This window comes from Aspergillus brasiliensis (genome assembly GCF_001889945.1).
Source record: "Aspergillus brasiliensis CBS 101740 unplaced genomic scaffold ASPBRscaffold_1, whole genome shotgun sequence".
NCBI lineage: Eukaryota > Fungi > Ascomycota > Eurotiomycetes > Eurotiales > Aspergillaceae > Aspergillus > Aspergillus brasiliensis.
In genome coordinates, this window is record NW_027137442.1 from 2,701,268 (window position 1) to 2,720,113 (window position 18,846).

At 50.9% G+C, this 18,846-nt stretch overlaps 6 protein-coding genes across 6 annotated transcripts; 3 read left to right on the top strand and 3 right to left on the bottom strand.

Annotated features, from left to right (window-relative positions):
• Positions 1-456: 456 nt before the first annotated feature.
• Positions 457-1,143, top strand: ASPBRDRAFT_50590 (uncharacterized protein; the record flags this gene model as incomplete). The annotated part of the gene is made up of 1 exon (XM_067626570.1): positions 457-1,143. The coding sequence occupies one exon, from the start codon at positions 457-459 to the stop codon at positions 1,141-1,143; it is 687 nt and encodes a 228-aa protein (XP_067484998.1).
• A 193-nt stretch (positions 1,144-1,336) lies between these two features.
• Positions 1,337-2,459, bottom strand: ASPBRDRAFT_202666 (uncharacterized protein; the record flags this gene model as incomplete). Its single annotated transcript, XM_067621641.1, has 2 exons — positions 1,337-2,165; positions 2,251-2,459. 2 exons carry the CDS (start codon positions 2,457-2,459, stop codon positions 1,337-1,339), a joined length of 1,038 nt encoding a protein of 345 aa, XP_067484999.1.
• Positions 2,460-3,667: 1,208 nt separating this feature from the next.
• Positions 3,668-5,478, bottom strand: ASPBRDRAFT_71073 (cytochrome P450; the record flags this gene model as incomplete). The annotated part of the gene is made up of 4 exons (XM_067629105.1): positions 3,668-4,443; positions 4,556-4,780; positions 4,846-5,249; positions 5,303-5,478. 4 exons carry the CDS (start codon positions 5,476-5,478, stop codon positions 3,668-3,670), a joined length of 1,581 nt encoding a protein of 526 aa, XP_067485000.1.
• Positions 5,479-6,512: 1,034 nt separating this feature from the next.
• Positions 6,513-15,360, top strand: ASPBRDRAFT_61261 (uncharacterized protein; the record flags this gene model as incomplete). The annotated part of the gene is made up of 11 exons (XM_067628292.1): positions 6,513-6,670; positions 6,702-7,001; positions 7,168-7,381; positions 7,430-7,690; positions 7,752-12,907; positions 12,957-13,276; positions 13,328-13,612; positions 13,662-13,930; positions 13,982-14,302; positions 14,378-14,549; positions 14,638-15,360. The coding sequence occupies 11 exons, from the start codon at positions 6,513-6,515 to the stop codon at positions 15,324-15,326; spliced, it is 8,145 nt and encodes a 2,714-aa protein (XP_067485001.1). The 3' UTR covers positions 15,327-15,360.
• A 640-nt stretch (positions 15,361-16,000) lies between these two features.
• On the bottom strand, positions 16,001-16,519 carry ASPBRDRAFT_655616 (uncharacterized protein; the record flags this gene model as incomplete). Its single annotated transcript, XM_067628559.1, has 1 exon — positions 16,001-16,519. The coding sequence occupies one exon, from the start codon at positions 16,517-16,519 to the stop codon at positions 16,001-16,003; it is 519 nt and encodes a 172-aa protein (XP_067485002.1).
• Positions 16,520-17,435: 916 nt separating this feature from the next.
• ASPBRDRAFT_166901 (TauD/TfdA dioxygenase family protein) lies at positions 17,436-18,674 on the top strand. The gene is made up of 3 exons (XM_067619596.1): positions 17,436-17,653; positions 17,708-17,917; positions 17,974-18,674. Exons 1-3 carry the CDS (start codon positions 17,498-17,500, stop codon positions 18,577-18,579), a joined length of 972 nt encoding a protein of 323 aa, XP_067485003.1. The 5' UTR covers positions 17,436-17,497; the 3' UTR covers positions 18,580-18,674.
• Positions 18,675-18,846: the final 172 nt, after the last annotated feature.

Below are 18,846 nucleotides of genomic sequence, written 5' to 3' on the forward strand. Positions count from 1 at the left end.
AAAGGACGAGGAGGAGGATTGAAGGGGGATAGAGGCTGTAGCGGCACACGCTTCTATCCAGCTGTCAATCTGGTCAAGGGGGCTTACAGGTATCGAAGCTTATTGGGCAGAATGTGGCCGAAGGCAGACAGCCATGGCACGCAAACATTGGGCCCAAAGTCACCGAGACCGCACTAGAGGTAGCAGGGGTTCAATCTCTAAGCCACCTGTAAGATTATGGCTTCGTCGTGGGTCTCGCCGAACGGCAAGGCTAAGGCCCCAGCCCGAGATCAGATCCTTCCCGGCGCGTGAAGATCCTCATTGATAGCATTGTCCCAACAACATCAATATGACTGCTCCCGTCCGGATTGTCTTAATGGAAACTTTCCAGTCCCACTCTGTACAAAGGCGAGGGGCTGATCGGGGCACCACCGCAACTTGAGGCAATCGGTCATGAGATTTCTCTGTCTTCATGGCATGGGTGCTAATGCCCAGGTGCTGGAGGTCCAAATTGCCGCCATCACCAGCTCTCTCCCCGAACATGAATTTGTCTTTGCCGAGGGCCTAGAGCCTTGCCTGCCTGATCCGGCGGTCCAGTCCCTCTTTCCCGGTCCGTATCTCTGTTATTACTCCAGTCCAACTCCGACGGAAGTGCACGAGGCGTTTGCCCTCGTCCGAGAGGTCATCGACGAGGATGGCCCATTTGACGGAGTCATTGGCTTCTCACAAGGGGCTGCCCTAGCTGCCTCCATGATCCTCCAGCATCAGAAGGATAGCCCCACCGCAATGCCACTCTTTAACCTCGCTATCTTCCTGGGCGCCAGTCTGCCATTTGATCTGGACTCCAACTTGGCTCCCCGCAGTGTCGTCGCCATGCAGCATCAAGCAAATGGATATCCCGATGAAGCCGGGGACGACCCCCTCATCTTGCAGCGATACGATCCGCGACAGACAGCTCTGCGGATAGAAATACCCACGCTGCATGTCATTGGGAAGACGGATCCATTCCGGCAGCAAGGGGAATTGCTGGTTCAACTGAGCTCTGGCGATGCCACCTCGGTCATCCATGATGGAGGGCATATTGTGCCGAGGGATAGGACTTTCACGGCGAAGATAGTGCGATTGATAGAGACAATGGTAGGCAGAGTTCAACACCTATGTTGATGGGTTTATGTTCCCATGTTTTGCTTTCAAGTTGTACAGCGATTCCCCTAGAGGTTGTTTAAATTGTATTATCGTTGCTTCCGTTACTTTCTCTGCGTAGTTTTCGGTGGCTGCCTGGCTACCGCGACAGTCGATGCAATTAATGTGCTCATCACAGTGGCCCACCGCATAGAAAAATTAGTTAGTTACAACTTCATGCCTGACTAATCAAATCTTGAATCCACCTGCGTAGGGCATCAAGCCGACCCCGAGTTGACTCTATATGCGACATGGCATTCGGCTGCCACACCCGAGAACCTTCTATGTCAGACTCCAGAAGCCGCCGCAATTGCCCCAGGTGAAAGTCCATGACGGTGTACCGGACCACGGTATCGAGGCGCCCGTTTGTGTGCAGCCCGCGACGCAGGCCTGCGGGCGAGGCAGAAGATCCATTGTCCGACGACGGGATAGGCCGGACCTCACGCTCTCCTGACTTGGTTTGCTCCAGGAGAGAAACGTCATCGATGGCTTTCCGTGTAAGAAGCTCGTAGATCTCAAGCACTACAAGCACTGCTGTAAGAGCTAAAACAAAAACTTCGTCGCGCGATTGCAAGCTGTAGGAACCGCTGCCTTGTATTCCTAAGTCTTGTTCAGGTCGGGCTATGGAGTGGATGATATCACACAATGAAGATACGGAGAAGAACACCGAGTCCAGTTCGGCACCTGGACAGGGTTCGACTTGTTTTAGGGCCTGACTCTCTTGCGTCAGTTGAAAGAGCAGCGGGGAGAGCTTATCGTACACCTCCAGTCGTATATTGGTGACTGTAGCAGAGTGTTGGAGGCCCATGTCTCCATGGGGTGGAATCATGCCCCGTGACCCCAAGGACCAGAGACCCTCAATGTTCATCATAAAAGTTGTTTCTTCTGGAAAGGAATCGCCGCAGGTTTGGCCCTCAACCGTCGGGGCCGGCCTGCGTCTGTCACTAAGCGGAGGGCCAAAGTGTGGATCGCTTGCTGATGTCGGCTGGGCCGGAATAACTGTCCTGCAGATGATTAGGCTCTCATGTCCGCAGGACCACCAACCAAGAAAGGACAGCATCTGCAAGGGCTCACTGGATTGGAACTAACTGGTCCGAAGGTAATTGCGAAAGATCCGATGCCCAACGGTCCAGATCATTTCCTGGGCGAATGAGAACCGGTGCTAATGGCAATCGAGGCCCGCCGTCCTCCGACGGGGGATGAGGCAGCAGCTCCGGAAGCTGATGCACCCCAATCAATGGAGCCTCTTCGACATCTTCCTGTGATCCGGACCGTTTTGACTTTCTAGGCCGTCCCATTCCCTTCCGTGGGCTGAAGACACATTGCCGGCCATGTCTTTGACAGTTCATGCAGGCACCCATCCCCCCCGTTGCTGAAGAACAGCGTACTTTGCGATAATGGCACGCATCGCATGCCTCCCGATGTTGAGAGTACATGTTAGGAAAGAAATTCTCGAACCGGCCGATGTTCAACCTGACATAGAGCGTCACGCAGGTACGTACTTGGTAACAACCGGTGGCTTGTCGGCCCTAATAAACTGGGCCGCAACCCAGGGTGTGATTATGATAAGAGCCGTCGTTGGCGCTGCACTGCAGTTGGTATATTAGTAGAGCCGTACTATAAGTCGTTCGAGCTCAGCCAAGGTCCATTGGGGCGTCAGAATCTGGCCTGATCCGGTCAGAAATGTTCGATTGATCTATGTGGAGCAGGGTAGATCATTCCTTACCTATTATGGGAGGAGACCAGATATTGGCGGCGCACCACTTGGATCACGGACGCAGCAATGCCATGGCACTAAATGCAAGCCACATGGTTCTCATGCTGATCACAGCCCCCAGCGGGGGTGTCCCTTTTCATATCCAGTGGGCGGCAAGCTCGATAAACAGGGGATCTTCGCGAGTGACTGAAATGGATGTCTCGGTTAGGGCCTAAACAGAGGGGAATCGATAGTCTGAGCCAGGATCGGATCGATGACCCAGTGATATTTGGACCCAGCCAAGTCGGACAGGATGGAATGGGATTTTGTTTGCCTGCACCGGAATTGACAACAGGGCAGGGGTAAAATTGCTTTTTGTCTCGGCGTCTATCCGGTAACACAGCCTTGTCTCCTCCCGCCAAGGATGGTTGATACAGGAAGATTGGGAACGTTAAGTCGCGTCTAGATATTCGAGTCACACCAGTCGCAAAGTTCTATACCAAGATGCGCGTAAATTCGAGTTCATGTGATAGACTTCTTGGTAATCATAAAGGGAACCCTAAGGTGTGTTTGACACACACACACACACACACACACACACACACACCCCGTTCTTAGTTAAGGTTGAGAGACGCTTATCTTACCGTCATTTTCCAAGCTGGGTATGAAAACCACGGTGAATCTACCACCGTTTGGCCGATGGTCTACTCGGTATTTACACCTTGAAACCCACCCACCGTCTCTCCTCCCACTAACCTCCTCCCTGCTGATCCATACACCAATCAACCAGTCAAGATACTATTTGAATCATCAAAAGGTCTTGCAGCTCAGAGGCCCGACAATTACGGGCCACACGCGGGCGCGGACCCCTTTTGAACCCGCCTTGGAAAGAGGCAAAAAGCCATCCCGGTGGCATTCAATATCATCTTCAGCCGTCGTCTCGAATAACTCCAGCAATCCGATATCCCGTTCCCCGCGGACTTCCAGGCTCCCGAAGCGCTGAAATAGAGCGGCCAGGATAATCACCATCTCAACATACGCCAGATTCTTTCCTAAGCACGCCCGACTACCTTTACTAAAGGTTATCTGGTATCGGTCCAGTCCGGGGTTGTCAATCCATCGCTCCGGACGAAATCGATGGGGTTCCGGGAAGATAGATGCATCTTGACAGATCAGCAGGGCACTCATGCTGACAGGGGTCTTGGGCGGAATATTCCAGGTCCGTTGTGTCTCGGGGTCAATGAAAGTGAGCGATTCGTCGCGCGCGATTCGCGCAAGTCGAGAGCTGACCCCGTAACTGAGTCGGAGACCCTCCTGGATACAAGCGGAGAGATATGGGAGGTTTTCAAGACCCCGAAGACCGCTAACATCAGTGGAATCAAGTTCGTTCTTAAGCTTGCGGAGAGTTTCTGGCTGGGCGAGGAGATGGTAAACGGCTACCGTGATAGCCCATGCCGTCGTTACCGTCCCCGCACCCACCACGGTTCCACCTTCTTGCGCCAGGCGACCGAGCACTTTCTCGTTGGGCGGGAGTCGGCTGTTGAGAATTTCTTGGAATATGGTCAGATGATTACTGGGTGGGCTGTCTGTTGTTGGGGAAGACTTGGAAAGTTCCATTGTCTGTTGAACCTGACGGGCAATATCCTGAACGACGGATCCAACGTCAGTCCGCCATTTCGTCCAACACTTGAGGCATACTATGGTCACTCACAGTATGCATTCGCACAAAAGACGTCATCTCCGGATTCATTCGGAGTAACCATTTCGGTGGCGTACGCTTCATCGCCCACAGAATCAGGGGAAATTGCTTCATCAGCATACTATTTCTCCCGCCACCGACGCAGGAGTGGTGAAACGCGCTATCAAAGTCAGGAGCCTCAACCTTGTGATCTGACTTGCCGAATGCATACTCCATAATCACATCTACAAGGTCAATATCTGTCTTTCAGTCTGGGCTTGGCCACGGGTTCACGCAATCTACTACATACCTGCCGTATATGCCGCAAAAGCGATGTCGAGTTGGATAACCGCACCAGATCTCTGAAAGTCCTCCAGCCGTGCCATAAGCGCATCGGCCCGTTCTTGAATCACATTCTGCAATACTCGCACCTTGGTCATTGAAAAGAAAGGATTCAACGCCGCCCGTCGAGGTCGATGAATATCGTGGTCGGTCGTTCCGAATGTTGAATCGTCCGCGCCAAATGCCTTCATTGCCCAGTACCACTTGTCGCGCTTGCGGTTTCCACCCGCAAATAGCTCATCGTAGAATTCTGGCGTGTAGATGTGCACTTCATGCGGATTGATCCGAATGATAGGTCCATATCGTTCGTGTAAACGACGAATCTGGAAGACATACTGACCCCCGAGAATCACGTCGTAGTAGAACTCATACCTGGGGGGGTATAAGTCAGCATTGGACGTTTGACCACCTTGAGAAATGACTACCAGAAGGTCAGTGCTGCTAGTCTGGGGCCGGGAAAGGACCGAAGCGGGTGCAGATGCAGACGGTAGATAGCAAGAGTGATCGTGTAGAAGACCATGCATGTCAGAATGGTCCGAGGAAGGTTTTCCGTGGTGAGAGCGAGAGCCGCTATAAGCAGGCCCGAGGGACCCGCAGGCATGCCGGGATCGTGGTTCGAAAGCCCCATTTCGATGCAAGAAGGGAATCATGCTAGCTAGAACGAAATGAGGGCTGGACTGGTGGCTTTGTAGACCGGCTGGTGTGGGGCCTGAATGTCACCGAGCGCGGCAGATGCGATCCTGACCCCCCCATGGCTGATGCATGAAGCCAACAGAAATGTCACCGAGATGGTTTAGTTGATTGATGCATGGCAGGCTAAAGGTCAACAATCCCCAAACCCCCCGAAATCCCAAACCGGCGTACTACCAGAGAAGCAAACCTGTTTTTTTATAGTGCTGGTTTTATTCTATTGCCTTATCATCCTTTTTCTTCTATTGTTTCTATTGTATCTCTCGTGTTGTTTTTTCTCACACTGTGCCCTTTTCGGTACAACTTTCTTGGAATGGCCGTAGATGAGAGATCAACGAGCTCCCAGCAGGATGAGCTTCATCCATTACCGCCACAGGCGCATCTGCAACCGTTGAGGGGATGGAAGCTATGGGTGACCATCTTCGCGTACACAATCTATTCCTCATCCTTATCAGTGTGGTATTGAACTTGAAACTTATCAAAACCGGAAAGTCTTTTTTTAGGCCTACTTTTATCTACACTAGAGACCACGATAGTGTCAACCGCCTTGGTTACCATCGCATCCGACCTAGGAAATTATGACAAGTCGAACTGGATAATTGTGGCTTATCTTCTCACATATACCGGTATGCTACTCCTAGGCTTGGTGGTCATATCCTTGGTTTCTCATCAGGACCATGGGCTAATCAATGCCTGAAGGCTTTCTGATAGTGTACTCCCGGTGCAGCGACATATTCGGTCGCAAATCTTGCTTCATAATGGCGCTGGCCATATTTACGGCCTTTTCAGCTGCCTGTGGCGTGTCACGGACTATGGAGCAACTGTACGAAGGGTCCAGCTGGCACTGCATCTCCTCGATTCGGAACCATCCGCATATGATGGCTGACATAGAGTAGGATCATCTTCCGTGCATTCCAGGGGATTGGTGGGGCGGGTATCTACAGTATGGTCATGGCCGTCATGGCTGAGGTGACGCCTGTCGAGAGAATTGGTCCAGTCACCGGATTAATGAGCACTATCTTCGCTGTCTCCAGTATCCTGGGCCCTGTGCTGGGCGGTGCCATTACCACGAACACGTCATGGCGATGGGTATTCTACTTGAAGTAAGCCCGGCTCCCCTTACGTCTTTCGAAGACGAGGAGAAACATTTGTGGTTAACTCAACAATCCTTATGGGGGAAAGCATTCCCGGTGGCGGTCTCGCACTGGCAATCGTGTTATGGGTCTTCCCCCGAAACGACGGACCCCTTCCCATCAACCGCCTCGTTTTCAATCGTATCGACTGGCCTGGGATTCTCCTGTCCCTGGTTGGGTCTGTATTTCTTCTTCTGGCTGTCGAAGAGGGAGGCAATGCCTTCCCTTGGAATGGCTCTCTGATCATTGTGTCGTTTATCGTGTCTGGAGCTGCCTGGATTGCCTTTGTCGGTTGGGAGATGTATGTGGCGTTGGTTTACAACAAAAGGACATCCTACTTTGCTAGCCAAATGATGCCCGTATTTCCAGTGTGGCTGGTACGACGTCGGATAGTCTCGGTATCGATCATGTAGGTCGCATGCGTCTCAAGCCTCCGCGGGAATGACAGCCAACGAACCGCGATGTAGAGCCGCCTTCCTCGCCGGATTCCCCTTCATGGTCCTTATAGTTTACCTTCCTGAACGCTTTGAGATCCAGGACGGGCTCAGCCCCGTCGCGTCCGGTATTCGGATGCTGCCACTACTCCTTCTTTCAGCGTTCGGAGCGGGGGCAGGAGGTGTGATCAACAGCCGTAAAAATATATCCTTCTACACACTTGTACATACGAAGCCTTCGAAAATGGTAAGAGACTCGTTTGTTTTGTAGGCTAATCGACTGACTTTGACACAGGCGGCCAACGTCTGGAGGACATCCTGGGGTCCAAGACCTCTTGTTACATCGGTTGCTTCACTCGTGATTATAGTGACATGCGATCGGGAGAACCTCCCTCTATATCATGGTACTGGTACAGGTTCAGCTATTATGTCCAACCGGATTTCTTGGTACTTTGACCTCAAAGGCCCGAGTATAAGTCTCGATACCGCATGTTCTTCTTCTCTCGTGGCATTGCACTTGGGATGCCAGAGCCTTAGAACCGGAGAGTCCGAGATGGTATTTTTTTCCCTTGTCAATCATCAAGGACCGAGAACCTGCTAATGGAGATTTCACATAGTCCGTCGTCGGTGGAACTAACCTCATACTACTTCCGGACATTATGTCTGCCATGACGTCGCTCCACTTTCTCAGTCCCGACGGCAAATGCCAATCCTTTGACCGCAAGGCGAATGGATATTCCCGTGGCGAGGGAGCTGCCATTGTCATCCTCAAGCCATTGCACTTGGCATTGAGAGACAATGATGTGATTCGCGCAGTTCTTCGTGGTACTGCGGTCAACCAGGATGGTAACACTCCTGGCATTACGCTGCCATCAGCGACTGCACAGGAGAGCCTAATCCGGGAAACCTATCGGATGGCTGGTCTTGGGTTCGCTGACACGGCTTATATTGAGGCCCATGGCACTGGCACTCCAGCAAGAGACCCCGTGGAAGCCCAGGCATTGGCTGCAACCTTTGGGAAGTCACGATCCCCAGACGATCCCGTATATATCGACTCAATAAAAACAAACATTGGACACTTGGAGGGTGGGTCAGGGCTTGCTCAGGTAGTGAAGGCCGTATTTGCCCTAGAAAATGGCGAGATACCACCTAGTTTGTGGTTCGAAAAACAAAACGATCGGATCCGACTGTTCGAGTCGCATCTTGCCATTCCCACCACGCTTATTCCATGGCCTAGGCCAGGGCTGAGACGGCTCAGTATTAATTCCTTCGGCTATGGCGGTACAAATGCTCACTGCATTTTGGATGACGCTTACCACTATCTGAAAGCGAGAAGGTTAAGTGGCAACCATAACACGATCAAGGGGCTAGACAACCAAGTCCCAGCGTCTTCCGCTGACTCTGCAGTTGGCTTGACCCCTCCAGCTTCTGACATTATCTCACTTCTCCCAAAACAGCTTGAGGATCTTCGGCTATCTTACTTTCTCCCCCATGAGAAGGATACACGGCCCAGGGTATTCATTTGGACCTCTCATGAACAGCTCGGAATTGGAAGGACAGCCCAGATGTACTCTCGCTATTTGTCATACAAGTCTGCGGAGCTTGACGACATCGATCAGCAGGGGCTTTTGGAGAAGTTCGCCTATACTCTGGCAGCCAGACGCAGCATTCTGCCATGGAAAAGTTTTGTCGTTGCGTCAACCCCTGCGGAACTGGCCGAGAAACTGGGTGAAACAAAACGCAAGCCCCTTAGATCCAGTACCCAGCCCAAGTTGGCCTTCGTTTTCACGGGGCAAGGAGCTCAGTGGTCTGGAATGGGTCGCGAACTTCTCATCTACCAAGTCTTCCGCGAGAGTTTGGAGGATGCTGGGGCCTACCTCGTGTCGCTTGGTTGCACTTGGTCATTGATTTCCGAGCTTCTACGGGACGAACTATCTTCTAGGATAGATTCCCCTGCTTTAAGCCAGCCTATCTGTACCGCTGTTCAGGTGGCACTGGTGGATCTCATGAGACATTGGAATGTAAATCCGTGCGCTGTCGTTGGTCATTCGAGTGGTGAAATTGCCGCTGCGTATGCCAAAGGGGCTATTAGTAAGGAGAATGCGTGGCTCATCTCCTATCACAGAGGGCGGTTGTCAGGAAGCATGCGTGGGATTGCACCAGATTTGAATGGCAGCATGCTGGCTGTCGGCCTCGGCCTGGCAGACGTTGAGAAGTATCTGCCAGCAGCGAATGATAACAGCGTGGTTGTAGCCTGCATCAACAGCCCAAACAGTGTTACACTATCTGGCAATTCTTCGGCAATTCAAGACCTGGAATCACTAATACAAAACGATGGTCACTTTGCCAGAAGACTCAAAGTGGAGACTGCATACCATTCGCCACACATGCAAGTTATTGCGAAACAGTACCTTGACAGTCTGAGCAGCATCATGCCTCAGAAGGAGGACAACTCGATTAAGATGTTCTCAACTGTTACGGGCGAGCTTGTCAACAACAGCGATCTAATATCTTCTTACTGGGTTGCAAATCTACTGAACCCGGTCAATTTTTTGGGAGCTGTGCAAAGCCTCTGCAGCTACTCACAAAATAGAAAGTCCAAGCGAGCGGCAAAGCCCTTTGCTGATATTTTAATTGAGATCGTTCCTCATTCCGCGCTGCAGGGCCCTATAAACCAGACTCTCAGCTCTAATCCTAAGACATCTCAGTTGACGTATATTTCTCTCTTACGCCGCGGACAGGATGCTTCTATTTCTACTCTAGAGGGAGTTGGGGCATTATTCACTCATGGGTATAGGGTGGATATTGCCAGGGTGAACAGCAGAGATATAGTCCCAAAGCAGCAGGAATACCTGGTTGATGTCCCTGCATTTTCCTGGAACCGGCAGCTCAAGTATTGGTTCGAGTCTGCCACGGGAATGAATCACCGCTTCCGCCAACACCCACGGAAAGATCTTTTTGGTAGCCTGACGGTAGATGGTGTTGACATTGATCCACGCTGGAGAAATATTTTCCGACTGAGCGAGGCGCCTTGGATTGAGTTCCATAAGGTACAGGGGTCCATTTTGTACCCTGCAGCGGGGATGATGGTAGCCGCCATCGAGGCAGCGAAGCAGCAGGCCGATCCCAATAAGGACATTGAAGGCTTTGAACTCCGAGATATTATCATTGGGAAAGCCATTGTTGTTCCGGCAGATGATATCGGGGTCGAAATGGTTCTCTCTATCCGACCGTGGAGAATTGGCTCAGGAGCTACGACCTCAACGTGGCAGGAATTCACCTTGTATACCAGGCAGGAAGGCTGGGACAAAACCTGCTCTGGTCTCCTCCGCATTAAGTACAAGGAGCCAAAGAACCCACTATTTTTTGATGAGGACACAGAAGCAGACCGAGCTGCCAAGGCGACTTACTACCAGACAGTTGATGAATGTCGCCAATCGCAGAACCCCCGTCAATTCTATGAGCATCTTACAACCATCGGACTTTATTATGGAGACGTATTCCAAAACATGGTTGACATCCGACACGGCCATTACAAGGCAGTTTGTTCCATTCAAGTGCCTGATACCAGGAGCCGCATGCCAATGAAGTTTGAATATGAGCATGTCATTCACCCGGCCACCTTGGATAGCATTATCCAAATGGCCTTGCCTGCTACAACTGGTCTGGGTGATGAGATGACAGTGGCAAAGGTACCTACCTCAATTGACAGGCTCTACGTATCAGCAGACGTACCATCGGAAGCCGGCTCTTTATTGCAAGGGTACGCTAGGGTGCGACTGCAAGGGTTCGACGGTGGTGAGGCCACTGTGGCGGTTTCTACGCCGGACTGGAAGAAGCCACTCGTAGTCTTCGATGGCATCAGGAGCAAATCACTTTCCGGGGCTACTGATAGCACGTCAGCGGCCGCGAGTCTGAGAAAACTGACGAGTTATTTTCACTGGAAAGAAGATCTATCCATGCTTCGACAGGAAGACATCACAATGCTCTGTACGAAGTCCTCGGAGACTCTTGAAGCTACTAGACCAGAAACCATCGCCGAACTTGAGCTAGGCGCATTTATCATCATCAAACGCGTTCTTGCTGCTATTGACACCGAAGAAGCGAACGGCCTCACGGGCCACTATCGCACTTTTTACCAATACATGCAGAGAACCTATGAGCTCGGTATACAGGGCAAGATCCCGCACCAACAAGCGACACCGACCTTGAACTGGTTAAACACCAATGATGAATTCGAGAATGAACTTCTCGAACGCGTCTCCAGGAGTACAACAGACGGAGCCGTGATGTGCCAGCACGGAATACACCTTGTTGATATTCTCCGCGGCAAGATAACCCCGCTCGAGGTTCTCATGAAAGATGGTCTGTTGCACAACTTCTACTCCAGTGGCGTGGGATGTCCCCAGAACTACTCCAGACTTTCATCATACCTAAGCCTTTTGGCGCACAAGAACCCTGACATGAAGATACTCGAAATTGGGGCCGGCACCGGAGGCGCAACGCTTCCCGTGCTAGAAGCACTCGGGGGGCAAAACGGGACTAGTCCCATGTTCTCCAACTACACCTTCACCGACATCAGCTCGGGTTTCTTCGAAAAGGCACAGGTGAAATTGAAGTCTTGGGCTCCGTTCATGACCTATTCTCGTCTCAACATCGAAGAAGATCCGGTTAGTCAAGGACTTGTGGAGGGCGGTTACGATGTAATCATTGCGTCCAACGTCTTACATGCGACCCACTGCATAGATACTACATTGAAGAACGTGAAGAAAATGCTAAAGCCCTCTGGAAAATTGGTTTTGAGCGAGATTACCAACCCTCTCCTCCGAGCCACGATGATTGTGGGCTCACTTGAAGGTTGGTGGGTGGGAGAGGAAGACGGACGTAAATGGGGTCCAGTCTTGACAGAATCCGAGTGGAACGAAGCATTGCTACGTGCTGGATACACCGGCGTCAATGCCTGCCTTCCTGATTGGACAGATCCGCTTGACCATTTCTTGTCTGTTCTGGTCTCATCGATTTCGCCCCCAGAAGTAAAACGTGTACCGACGGAAGTGATCATTATCGGCCCAGAATCACCCTCGGAGGAGCTTGAGAGGCTTTCGAGCAAGCTGGAAAGAAGCCTGCGGGGCCAGGGAGCGGTGGTGTCTGCTGCAACGTTGAAGGAGGCTGCCCTGGCGGGGGATATCAAAAACAAGTCATTTCTGGCCTTGCTCGAATGTGAACCCGAACAACCGCTTTTAGCCGACATTTCCCCGGAGGATTGGAATGCTTTGAAGACAATTATCCTTCAATCAGCCGATATTACCTGGGTCAGCAGGGGCGCAACCAACTCCAGCGAGTCCCCTTTCGCAAATTTAATGACCGGCATGGCACGCAGCATTCGAGCAGAGAATCCCCAAGTTGCGCTCACAACGTTGGATATCGATGCGGAGGCACCGATGGACACCACTGAGAATGTTGAAAGTATGATCGAAATTTTCATCCAAGGTGGAAGTTCTAAGCATAGTCCCCGGCCAGATTGGGAGTATGCCATCCGCAACGGCCGCGCAATGGTCCAGAGAATCCTCATGGAGAAGGGCATGAATGACCTTATTGCTACATACAACGTTGCACCCAAGGCTGAGAACGCACCATTCAAGCAGGAAGGGCGTCCCATGACTCTTTCGATAGGGACCCCTGGAAGGCTAGATACGCTCCAGTTTGTGGATGATCCAAGTCCGCAGGAACCTCTCAAAGAGGACGACGTGGAGATTGAGGTCAAAGGAGTCGGGTAGACCACACTGCTCTCCAAAGACACGAATCATGCTAACAGTATCTAGGCTAAATTTCAAAGATATCATGGTTGCCATGGGCCAATTACAACAGCTTGGGCTGGGTATTGATGCCAGTGGTACAGTGAGCCGAGTTGGTTCTGCTGTCCAAACGCTCTGTCCCGGGGACAGAGTGATGACATGGCGCCCGGGAGCATTCAGCAATTTTCTGCGAAGCCCAGTAAGCATGGTGCCGAAGATCCCCGAAGGAATGGACTTTGCCACTGCAGCTTCCTTGCCGGTCGTGTACAGTACCGCATACTATGCCCTGTACTATGCCGCTCGCCTTCTTCCCGGAGAAACCGTCCTAATCCACGGTGCTGCTGGAGGTACGTATTGTGTGGAGGCCGACTAATGCTTCGTTTACTGATTCGGAACAGGTGTTGGTCAGGCAGCCATTATTCTGGCCCAGCATATTGGAGCTGAGATCTTTGCTACGGTGTCTTCCGAGGGCAAGAAAGCACTCCTAGTGGAAACATACAACATCCCAGACGACCACATCTTTTATAGCCGCGATATCAAGTTCGCACAAGGTATCAAGCGAATGACAGGTGGCAAGGGAGTCAATGTGGTGTTGAACTCCCTTGCCGGCGAGTCGCTGCGGCAATCGTGGCACTGCATCCGTGGCTTTGGGAGATTCATAGAAATGGGACAGAAAGATATTGGTAACTGAATCTCACCTTTCCTAGCCCTGAAATATACTGACACTTGCAGTCGGGAACACCGGCCTAGATATGGCCCCCTTTATTCGCAATGTTTCTTTCCACTCCATCAATATGCTGGCTGTGCTCGATGATAACCTACCACTGGCATCTAAAGTATTTACGGAGGTAGTAGAACTTCTTCAGAAGGGTATCGCCCGTCGAATTGAACCACTTCTCACTATGCCTTTCACCAAGATGGAGGAAGCTTTCCGCCTCATGCAAACAGGTCAACACATTGGCAAAATTGTTCTCCGACCAGCTGGCAATGAACTCGTCCCAGTACGACCCCAGATCTGATCCCTGTTCCCTGCACTATCTAACCAATAACAGTGCGTGCCCCCCAGGGTCCCTCCTTACCAATTCAATCCCAACGCAACGTACGTTCTGGCAGGTGGCTCTGGAGGTCTTGGACGAGCCCTTGGCCGCTGGATGGTTGAACAGGGGGCCCGTAACATTGTCTTCCTCTCTCGCTCAGCCTTGAAGAACCCCGCGTTACAGGATACAGTCCAGGCTTTAGAGAACCAGGGAGCCCGAGTAACCGCATATGCGTGCGATGTCAGTTGCGCGGCAGAAGTCGAATCGGCAGCCGAGCAGATACGAAAGAATTTTCCTCCAGTCAAGGGTGTCATTCAAGGCGCCATGGTTCTCATGGTACGCAAAGCTCTCTATATCCCCTACACCCCATTGTTCAACGTTTCAGCGACCAAGGTGTATTGACTGTAATAGGATGCTATCTACCAGAACATGACCCACGAGCAGTTTATGGGTGCCATAAAACCTAAAGTCGAGGGAAGTTGGAACCTGCACAAATATCTGCCGCAGGATATGGACTTCTATGTGCTTCTGTCTTCTAGCGTTGGTATAGCTGGATCTCGTGGCCAAGGAAACTACTCCGCAGGTAACGTCGCCATTTACTACCCCCCCCCCCCCCCCCCCCCCCCAGCAACGAAAGGAGAATACAAGAGACAATCTAACAAGATCCTCAGGCAATTCCTTTCAGGATGCCTTCGCGCACTATCGGCAACATCACAACCAGCACGGCGTATCCATCGACGTAGGTATGGTCCTAGGTGTGGGCTTCCTCGCCGACACCACCGAAGAACGGGTGCATGACAACACAAAAACATGGAGTTTTATCGGGATCCGTGAGAAGGAGTTTCTCGGGATCGTGCAAGCCGCCATCACGGGGGTAAGCGTGAAGAGTCAACGAATTCCACCCCAACTAGTCACCGGTCTCGGAACCGGCGGAATGATGGCCCAGGGCGCAGAGAAGTACCCCTGGTGGTTCAATGACGCCAAATTCTCGCATCTGGTGCAGGTTGACACGCACCAAGTCATACAGACCAGGGATGAAGACTCCGTGCAACTGCAGGAGCAGTTGTCCCGGGTGACAAGCCTGGATGCCGCGTCGGAGATCGTCTGTGAGGCACTGGTGGCCAAGTTGGCCAAGTCCATGATGATGCCGGTGGTTGATATCGAGCATACGCGGCCGGTGGGCAGTTATGGCGTGGATAGCCTGCTGGCGGTGGAGCTACGTGGGTGGATATTCACGGAGTTACAGGCGGACGTCTCAGTATTCGATCTGTTGAGTAATATCCCGATCAGTATGCTGGCGAGGCGGATTGTCACCAAGTCCAAGTGTATTCCTGATGGTGTTGTGGAGGTGGAGCCATGAAGCTGTATGTTAAATATATATCATGTCGAACTGGAATTTAGACAATAAAGTTTTACCTTAAACTAGTTAACGTGATTTTTGCACGGATCGGTCCAGAGCGGCTGTACTTGACTGTTATATTGAACTTAATGCCAAATATCGGGCAACAACTTCTTAGATGAAGCCATAAGCCTACAGCTATTCAGAGACAGAGCACCATAAGGATGGAATACGATGATCATATTGCTGGAAGGCGCCTCGTGTCAGAATCCAACCTAGTGCGCTTTAGGTAGTGAATCCTCCGGAGTCCGGAGCCTAGTACCGCTAGGCTTTCCGGTAAAAGACTAGAATTCTGAGTCAACAGACTCAGAACGCGCACACTTATAAGCTTGCAGGTGAATGTGAGATCCGGGATCCTCACACCTCGTAATATGTTTTGGCGATATTGTTGGTGGCGAAAGTGACGCATGAATACTGAGGCCGACGGCTACTCTTCTCTACGTGTTGGCTACAGTATACCGTAGGCTAGAAGAAGCACAGAAATAGTCTAATAAATCATTTTTCAGGTGAAAGCAAGTGTGATTGTTAGAAACATCACGAAAGCCAAAATATGCATCTCAATGCACACATCTGACTTTGTCCCATGGCACGCATAGGAAAGAACCGTGATGACATTCAACGCAGTACGATCAAAGTCACTGCCTTGAGGGCGGAATACGCTCGAGTTGTCTGACATCAATCAATTCAGGAGGATGCTCACTCTTTATCAGTCGAAGGAAATCAGCCGCGATTCCACTATCCCAATAATAAGAAAGATGGTTGTCGGGGTTTGCATAAACACCATGCATCGGCCGGCTGCTAATCTTCACCTGTTCACCGTGCAGAATGATGCCCCAGTAATTGATTGTTCCTGTGACCCATTGAGGCATCTGCGACCACAAGTCAGACAGCCACTTTACTTTGCAAAGTAGATCCCACTGAGTCTGGGGGCCTTCCGAAGCAATAAAAACGAGGAACACTCCAAATACATCCCGCGAAACCAAGATTATATCCGTAGGATATATAGATGCGAATGCATAGGATCTATACCTGACTTCGATGGAGAAATGATCCTCTTTCTTGAAAGTGTTTCGAAGCTGCTCGACCCAGTAGGTGGTTTTCGCGTTAGCTGGGTCCCTGTGTTCCGTGGTGTAGAGAACGTTGTTGGCAGACATGATGGTCGGAAAGCCAACATGCAGTAAGCACAGTTAGGAAAAGAAGAAGACTTGTGAGTAGAGACGTATCACATTTTCTCCTAGCTGGCTATATATATTCTCGGTTCAAGTAGGTATATCACTGGAGCTCTCCGTTATTACATGAACATCTGTGCAATTGCACTCGGGACCTACCATTGCCTCCATGACTGTTAAGACACCTTTTGCGGATGTCCTGCGTGTATTCCAATGAGGATGGCAATTGGCGCACTTCAACAGGATAGAAACGCATTGAATCATGGTTTGTTCGGATGCTTCAACGGATTTATAGATCTGACATACACTCGGAAGTCCACGTCCATCCACACATGAAAGAAGATCCATATAGCGACTGAACATTCAGGCACATATTACTTCCTGATTCCCATAGCTCTGACAAAGCTATACCGGAGCCGAGCTTCCTGCTCTCCCGTTCTCACTTCGGACTGAATGGGACCTAGATATAAGTGTTTGGGAATGAATGAGTAATGCTACATTCAGAGTTGCTGGCTAATGAGTGTTCCAAATTCAATAACATGGCCCAGGGGCTGCCACATCAACAGGGCAGGTCCTGAACGTGCTGAATCTCTCCGGACCGAAGCCGATGGGAGGCATTACCCATAGCCGATCCATGGTGCCATAGCCGATGGGATATGTAGGTCTACGGATTGTGATCCCGGGTCTACAGCAATTTTCCCGACAAATAATTTGGTGCTTTAGCTCTCACAAGTTGGCAAAGGGTTTGCACATTGAATGGTAGCCAATATGGTACAATTTCATCAATAGTATCGGCAATAGACTGTTTCCTGCATGCTCTGGTCACCCGACCTCGCTTGCGGGTATAAATAGGAGGATTATTCCTCGATCAATATGGCCCTTCATTAGCAATCCTTCCATCGTCGCAGTAATCTCCACTATATTGTTCTTTTCTCTTTACTAGCATCACTTCATCTGTTTACCATGTCCGCCACTTGCACCGTGACTGAAGCTCCGCCTTGCTCTCCCCTGGACCTCAAGGTCATCAAGAATGGATTCGGTGCCGAGATTACCGGCCTAGATTTTACTTACGGCGTCACTGATGAAGCGTTTCGCTTTATCGAGAATGCGGTAAATCAGGTGGGCAACTCACTAGCCACCCCTTCTGTAGGAATATTTGCTGAGCTTGAACAGTATGGCTTTGCCGTTGTCCGTAAGACAAACCTCGTTGACGAGACCCATCTCGAGCTGGCTCGTAAGTTTGGTGAGCTTGACGATGTAACGCCCTACAATAAGGCGGGTCGTGTGCACCGACTCAAATACAATGAGCTCTTTGATGTGGGTAACATCGAACTGGACGGTTCCATTGTGGATCTGAATAGCCCGCGAGGCGAGGCGAATAAGGTACGTAGCTAATCTCCCGAGACAGAGAAATGGAAACTGTAAATGACTATCTCTAGGGTAACTCTCTCTTTCACACCGACTCCAGCTTCAACCCTCGTCGAGCGGGATACTCCCTCTTGCTTGCCCACGAGCTGCCGCCACCCGGCACTGGTGGATCAACTGCTTTTGCCGACATGAGGGGCGCTTACCGTGATCTTGATGACAATTTCAAAAACTTCCTGCACGAAAGGAACTTCATCGCCCGTCACTCCATTCTGCATTCGAAGAAAATGGCTGCTCCGGAGCACTTCAAGGATGTTGATCCTACAGACCACTTCATGTCCCGCCATTTACTCGTCCAAAAGCACGAACGTACCGGTATAACCACTATCTACCTCGCAAAACATATTCACTCACTGGAAGGTGTCTCATACGAAGAATCGCAGGAGATTCTTGATAGGCTTTTCGAGCATTCGACGCAAGACAAGTACGTCATTGAAGTGGAGTGGATCAATGTCGGCGATATGATTGTATGGGACAACACGTGTACTATGCACCGTGCCATCGGTGGCGAGTTTACGACCAAGTATAGGAGAGACATGAGGCGTGCAACTGTACACGATGATAGTAGTCTAGCATGGGGCCTGAATCCCAAGAGCGATCAGCGTATGGGCCTCCCTTAGGGTCTACCTCATTTGTACCTAACTTGCCCAAGCGGCCCAGTGTTTCCACGAAGCGATACTGCAGCCAACATCAACTCCCTACATTTAGTAATTACTCTGCATGGTTAAACTTGTGCGTAATCAGCGTAGGATGTAACATGTAGTTGGCTTTAATGGTATCTTCCATGATCCCAAGAAGACACCGACTTCGGCTATGGTCATCGGCTATAGCCGAGATCTCCACATGAACCCCCGCATATCTCTGCAAGGGCCTCCATGTTAAGAATC

Bases quoted from the DNA above. Each gene is read 5' to 3' on its own strand.
- ASPBRDRAFT_166901 (XM_067619596.1), top strand. From the start codon at position 17,498: ATGTCCGCCACTTGCACCGTGACTGAAGCTCCGCCTTGCTCTCCCCTG. The intron at 17,654-17,707 runs GTGGGCAACTCA...GAGCTTGAACAG, and splicing joins TCGAGAATGCGGTAAATCAG to TATGGCTTTGCCGTTGTCCG. The intron at 17,918-17,973 runs GTACGTAGCTAA...GACTATCTCTAG, and splicing joins CGCGAGGCGAGGCGAATAAG to GGTAACTCTCTCTTTCACAC.